At 38.1% G+C, this 7,296-nt stretch overlaps 1 protein-coding gene across 1 annotated transcript in view; it reads right to left on the minus strand.

The window, feature by feature from the left end:
• The window catches only part of LOC107758214 (oocyte zinc finger protein XlCOF6.1-like), an 11,643-nt gene extending 5,406 nt beyond the window's left edge, over positions 1-6,237 (minus strand). The window contains exons 1-2 of the mRNA XM_016575897.1: positions 6,206-6,237; positions 4,576-4,730 (exon numbers count right to left, since the gene is read on the minus strand). Of these exons, the coding sequence (XP_016431383.1) occupies positions 4,576-4,660 (85 nt within the window). The 5' untranslated portion in view covers positions 4,661-4,730; positions 6,206-6,237. The remainder of the gene's footprint in view (positions 1-4,575; positions 4,731-6,205) is intronic.
• Between the last annotated feature and the right edge of the window lie 1,059 nt (positions 6,238-7,296).

Below are 7,296 nucleotides of genomic sequence, written 5' to 3' on the forward strand. Positions count from 1 at the left end.
ATGCATTTATCTGAATTGGAACTGAATTTAATTCTGAATTGGCTTCTAATTGTTTCATTATGTAATTGGCATGATACAATTTTACCTGACTGTCACTGGCTTAACACGGTGTAGCTCTCGTGGTTATAGGAGAAAATACACTTTTTGTTATGAGCATGCAGGGTGCAGCTCACTTAAAGGTATTATAACCACTCCGCATCCTCTGAGTAAGTTTAGAACTGACGAGTTTGTGTCTCTGGTCCCTAATGAACGAAGAATTGAAAGGATTTCTAGATTACTCAAATATCTAAATTAATTAACAATTGATATTTGTGATCAGTTTTGAATTAGAAACATTGCCTAAATTTAATGATCACTTGAAATTGGAGTCAGATTGAACACGGAGCTAGACTAAAATTGGAACTAAATCCTGATAAATTCAGAAGCACAAGTAAAAGACCGAATACGCATTAAACCTTCGACCAGGCCGCTGGATTCCGCTTTTTGGGCTGGCGGATGGATTCTTACACATTAAAAAATAATTTAAAAACATGCATACTGTTTCATTTGGTATTTTTAGAATCCCATCCCATTGTTATTAATAATCCTGATAAATTCAGAAGCGCAAGTAAAAGACCGAATACGCATTAAACCTTCGACCAGGCCGCTGGATTCAGCTTTTTGGGGCTGCGGGTGGATCCTTACAATGAAAACACAATGCTGCGTTCTGTTTCTGTCATTTAAAGCATGGTGGTTTTCCTTGCATGTGATCCGAGATGGTGTGCAACAGACAAGTATAGGCTACTGCACAGGGTGTGCACTTAAATGGAGAAATACAATCAAAAATGTCAAAATGCCTTTCTTGGTGAGTTCTCACTTAAATGCAGTCAGTTATCTCTTAAGGCCAATTCACACCGCACAGACAAACGCCAACAAACAAGTTGGCTACAGTCGGCTATTGGATTTAGAATTTTATGAAAAATAACCGTCATGTTCACACTGCCCCAACAGAAACCAACAAACCTCGAGTCACAGACAGTCAAGTAACACCGTGTCTACATCGGACGCGACAGTTGTCACATCGCGCCTCTTCCAGTGTAGCCAGCGACACTCATTATAATCAATCAACCTCTATTGTATTTTGTCGTGTCACGCCGCACCGCTCGCATCCGGTGTTGATGGTGTAAGTCTGATTGGGGACGAAACTGATGATCCTTTAACCACAATCAAAATTTTACTGTTATTAATGTCTTTGCATGTCATCCTTTGCCTGAAAAGATGGTGAATAAAATGAAAGAGGCCATGAGTGAAGCACACTTTAAGTGAAATATGCGCATCGTCATGGCAACGGTTCGTGGCCACAGCAGGGTTTGTTGGAAAATCATTTCACACTGCTCAGACATTCCAGGACCCAACAAACGCTGATTAAGCATGTTCAGTCGGGTGAAAACAAACTCCAACAGACGCCGACAGGGGTAACACACTGGTCCAACAAACTCCAACAGACTAGTTTGTTGGCGTTTGTCTGTGCAGTGTGAACTGGCCTTTAAGTGAACATAAACAGTGGAAAAGTAATCAAACTGAGCACTAATGCTTGCAGTGTGAGACATGTAAAATATAAAAACTATTGGAGTATTCCAGGACATCATTCAACTTTAAATTTTTACTCCCTTCCCTCCATCTTGTGGATGTACGTTATTGCTCATGTTGAACGAGTACAATAATGGCAGAATCAGTACAATGGGTTTAAATGGAACACCCTGGATCACTGACTTATATGTTTGGATGTAAAGTTTATAAAGCAATCTGTAGGCCTATGAACAGGCGTTCAGGGAAAGCATTAAAAAAATGGAAATGATCAAACATGATATAATCAAAGTGAGCACAGAGCACTCTTTATAATCACTAGAGCTGTCAATTATTTCAGTTCAGCTTGAGCTCATTGACCAAGTTCCGCAATGGCACCAAAACTCCCATTAAAGGGTTAGTTCACTCAAAAATGAAAATTAGCCTGTGCTTTACTCACCTTCGAAGCATCCTAGGTGTATGTGACTTTCTTATTTCCGACAGATCCTATCAGAGTTATATTAAAAATTGCCCTGGCTATTCCAAGCCTTTCTATCTTACAAAGCGGGTGTTGCAGTTGAACGGGGCGTGTTAGAACGAGCCGTTTTAGGTAGGCGTGGTTGACTCTTAACTTTTATAAAGAATATCTCTTTGGATTTGAGACTTTAGTCTTTGCAACTTTACAGATCTTCTTTATGCACCAAGAGCTTGTAACACTCCAAAGAGAAAGGAAAACTTGAAATCGCATCATATGACCCCTTTAAACAGATTTAAAATTTTATGAACTCCCTTTGTGTGTGTCAAACAACCTCCCCCTCTGCTTCTATCACTAACTCACTGTTTACAAAGCCAACAGTTGCCCTTCATATACATACGGCCAATGGCTATGTTTCCATCCAAAGTTACGGATTAAACCTGTGTGCAAAATTTGAATATCGCATAAAACATTTGCGAATAAAGCACCGTTTCCATCCAGGGAGTTGAAGAGAACAAAATCGTCACTTCCTGATTACTTGCACTAAATATCATAAACTAAATTTGCTGCAGTAGGAGAAGGCACTGTATATAATAATTTGTGTATACAGTAAATTACAAGCTTCAGAGCGCGCAGGCAAAACGCGGTCATGTTATCTTATTTTCGGAGTCTGCTGTTTGGGAACGCAGTTCTTGGAGTTAATTATAACGAGGTACTTTGACGAGACTTTGCTCAAGCATATTAGAATGACAAAACTAGCATTTCAGATGCTGTGCAATGAGATCGGTCCTTTGGTTTGTCCAGTTTTATGCTGTCCCATCGCAAAGTCACATGTCTTTTTTTTTTTATGCACATTAAGGAATTTACTCAGTAAAAGTGTTTCCATCATAGTTTATGTGCATGTTTTCTTACCGGATAAGAAATTGATCCTACTTAGTTGAGCGCATAAGTTTTTTATACACATTTTTAGAATTCATGCGCATCTTGGCGTTTCCATCCAGTGTTTTTTTATGCGATATCCCAAAATGCGAAACATAGCTAATGTCTCGGAAGTAAGCACGAGCAAGCATGGCAGTAAATATAAGAGCTCCTCCAGCTTTCGGAGCCAATGTGTGGGTGCACTTTAGTAAAAATTCTGAAAACACAATCCACTTGCTTCATCACTTAACAGGACACCACGCACCTCAGCCAAAACCTGTTGATTCAAGGTAAACTACACTGGATAATACCACCAACAAACTTAAAGCTCGTGCAAAGAAAATAAGCTGTATAGTGTGATTAAAAACCTTGGCTTCAGGCGTATGGTGAACACTACGGAGCTGCGCTATATGATCCTGAATCGACACAGACACATAACAGACTTAGCACTGCCCAGGATTTACAAAAAGGTAAAGATGAGTGTAAAAACATCACCTCTGCAGAGAGAGAGTGGCCCTGACGTGCGATGCATGGACATCTAGATATTGATGTAAATGTTTCTAAATGTATTCGAGTTATCAGAATATAGTTAGCACTTGAAAACAACTTTGAGTTGACTACCGTATGTTATTGTTTACAGCATAGTAGAGCATACTATTTCAGTTTTATAAATATTTCTGTCATGACAACTCTCAGAAGAATTTAGCATGGTAATGGATATGACAATGTTAATGTATTTGGTCTTGGTGGAATAGATCTGCTACGCTGCTGCTGAATTGCTGCTGCTGCTGGATATTGCTATAGTTGTAGATTATTGCTGCTGCTGCTGCAAGCAAATACAGGAACTTGCTACTGCCAATGCATACGGTGATACGTTGCCATGAGTATTTAAGACATACTGCTGCTGTACAAATAACATATAAAATAACCCGTAGCAGATCTTTACAGGTGGAGCTGGGGAAGGTGGAGGGTTTCAGATAAGAAGAGCTCTCAGACCCTCCATAGACAGCAAGGGTCCTTACACGATCAAGGCTCAGAGACGTAGCAAGGAGATCGGTAAAATAATCCATGTGGCATCAGGGGTTTAATCGTAATTTTACAAAGCTACGAGAATACTTTTTGTGCGCAAAAAAAAACCCTGGTGCCATTTTGGAGAATATCCACTGAACGCAAACAGTGTATACTCTTCTCTGTCAGCTGCGTCACGCCGGATACGTTGGATACACAGAAGAGCATACGCTGTTTGTGTTCAGTGGATATTCTCCAAAATGGCGCTAGGGTGACGCGGAGGAGTGGGATTTGAATAAAGCCGGGGGGTTTTTCCACTAGCAGAATCAGAAGCTGGTCTCTGTACAAATCCACCTGTTACTAAAGTTCAATTCAGAGTTTGTTCCTCACATTTATGTTGTGAGTCTTAATGTGAAGAAGACCCCACATGTGTGCTGCTACACGAGTTCAGGAGAAACACTCATCCTAGATCAACTTCTGAAGGTTCATTTACAGCTAATGCTGTTAGAACGTGAAAATCACAACAGATGTTTCCTTTAGTGCACAATTCATGTCTTTGTGTTCTTTTTTCAGTTTGTGTCACTCAAAAACATTAACGTTTGAGTTCAGCTTTAAAAATGAAAACCAACCTGTTTGTGTCTCAGTATCTTCATGTTTGGCTCTGAATGTTTCGTCAAACTTCAGGTCTTCACTCTCCTCTTTAATAAACTCCATCTTTATAACAGTGTGTCACGTGGATCTCAGTCGCTTCAGGAGTTTTTTTTCTGTGTTTGGACACTTTGTCCTGTTTAAGATATAATTAAAAGAAATTAACAGAAATAATTAATAATTAACAGGGGAAAAAAATACAATCCAAACTAAATCTTGGAGCGCATCTCAATCAAATTTCTTAGTTCAGTAGTCAGTGCACTGGTCAGGGAGTGAGTCAGAGATAATGGCCTTAAATCACCTAATAAGACACACACACACAAACAACCAAAACTAGCACTCAAATTAATTAAAATGGTTAATTAATAAAAAGTCATATACAGCCTATATACAAAGTTCACACATATTTGGTATTTTCTGATTTGTAGGTTATATAGATCACACTTTAATGTAATCAATTCCAGTTGGTCTGTCAAATTCATTTCACATGTTTGTGTTTGTTGTGCTTTATACCAGGGGCCCGTTCTTCGTACGTCGCTAACTCAGTTAGCTGGATTTGATTGTTGATGATTTGGCCTGATCTTGGATTGGTTGGTTCTTCGAAGCTCATCGACTAATCAGTGCGTTCGAAGAACTGAATTAGCCAGATACAGATTAGCGTGATATCATCTTGGATGTGACATTTCATCTCGGATGTAATAAGCGGCGTACGAAGAACGGGCCCCGGGTGTCTTCAGCGAGCGCTCGCTCATTCGAGTGATTCAAAACAGTAGCTGTGTCCGAAACCACTCCCTATCCACTATATAAATGTAGGCATTAACTCGGTTTAATATTTAATTAATTTACTGAGGTGGCATCTTTGTTAATTTACAAAAATGATGATAATTTGGTGGATATTTAAAAATGTCCGTTGGTAACGTATTCATTCTGATGTAAAATTAACGGTTGCCTGAGGGCGCTCTGCGACCATTGGCATCTTATCTGAGTGCAAAACGCTGCTCGGGAGAGTTTCAAAATACTACAAACAATAAATACATACAATTATGAACACGTGTTAATGTGTGTTTATTTTTGTTGACTGTATTTTAATAGTATTTAATGATTATGAACAAAGCAATACGAAAGAAATTAATAATATACCATCAATGAAACCACAAAGCTGACACGGAGGTATGCACAATTACAATATAAAATAATTTTAAGTGTTATTGCTATTAATATTATTTTAAGGTACATGTAATATAAAAGCACATATGACGAAGATGTTTTTCACGCGCAGATACGTCACCATCCGAATCCTTTCACTTCATTTCGTTCACTCCTGTCTGATATAGTCCACTCATCTGCCACACACTATATAGGGATTAGTGAACGAGTGAGCGATTTCAGACACAGCTGGTGATTTTTGTGAAGCAATTGATTCAAATGACTCGGTTTCGAAACGCTCCGTTTCTCCATCACTGGACTTACAAAATATCCTTCATTAATGTCAGACGGATAGATAAAGCATTAAAGAGTTACATTTGGCAATAATTAATTTCACAGTTTTATATACAATTCTTTAAACGAGTTGTACTGATTTAAAAAATTTAAATGATTAAAAGCACACACCTTTCTTCAGCAGAATAACAGACGAGGGGGCGCGGCGCAGCCTAATGACGTCACATCGCCATACCAAAATAAAAGTCTTTTTCGCCAAATTTACATTAGAAAACAAATGCAAATAATAAGGTATGTGATGAAATAAAGGGATGAATCAAAAGCCCAAAGCTATTAATACAGATTAGCTTTATATCTAGTCTGTGAAGTGAACTGTGAAGTGTTTTCAATTCATGATAAACTAGAGCATTTGTGATATTTTCAATCAAGGACAAACTTTATCTCGATATTAAAATGACAGGATTGGAAAGATCTTTCAAACTCATAAAGAATTTGTAGATCAAAACTAAATGGTTGCAGAGTGATTTAACCATTTAATTTATTAATAATGACAAATCATCTTATTCCATCTCAGTTTCTGAATGGAAATTTAGTTTTAATGGAAATGGTTAAAATAATTTATTTGAAGTGTTAATGAATTGCGATTCACAATTCCCCAGATGATCTTTATTAAAATTAGAAAGCAATATATAAGCTGTGCTAAAATGTGTTTATAATATAAATAAGTTAAGTATTAAGCTCTCGGATTTCAATTATTTGAAATTGATTTAGAAGCATCATTTTACTCCACATATTATCCCTTTATGAATAACAGATACACACTGAAAATTAATAAAGCTGTCTTCTATAAGGATGGTGGTAATGTTCTTTTATATGAGTAACTTTGTTTAAAAAGCAGTTTTTTGCAGTATATAGGAATACGGTTCATTGATTTAAAGCCTTTTACCTTTTCAGTTTCTTTAATTGGCAAAAAAATATAAGAACATTGAAAAAATGTACAAAAAATTGGCGCCCAGCAATGCACTCTCAGCCTGTCATGTCGTAGTCGAAGGAACCGTGGATGAATGCTGTACCTGTCCTGTTAAAGAGAATATTAATGAACTCTCCCTTTTTCCTGATGGTACTGCTGTAGAACCTCCAGAGGTGTCAGTAATATCCACCTGTGAACTTCCTGCCTGTCCTGTCACGGCTATGGAGGCCGTCTGCGAATCCTCGTCCTGCCCTGTCACGGCTATGGAGGCCGTCTGTGAATCCTCGTCCTG

Source organism: Sinocyclocheilus rhinocerous, unplaced genomic scaffold (genome assembly GCF_001515625.1).
Source record: "Sinocyclocheilus rhinocerous isolate Xijiao unplaced genomic scaffold, SAMN03320098_v1.1 scaffold1315, whole genome shotgun sequence".
NCBI classification, from domain to species: Eukaryota; Metazoa; Chordata; class Actinopteri; order Cypriniformes; family Cyprinidae; genus Sinocyclocheilus; species Sinocyclocheilus rhinocerous.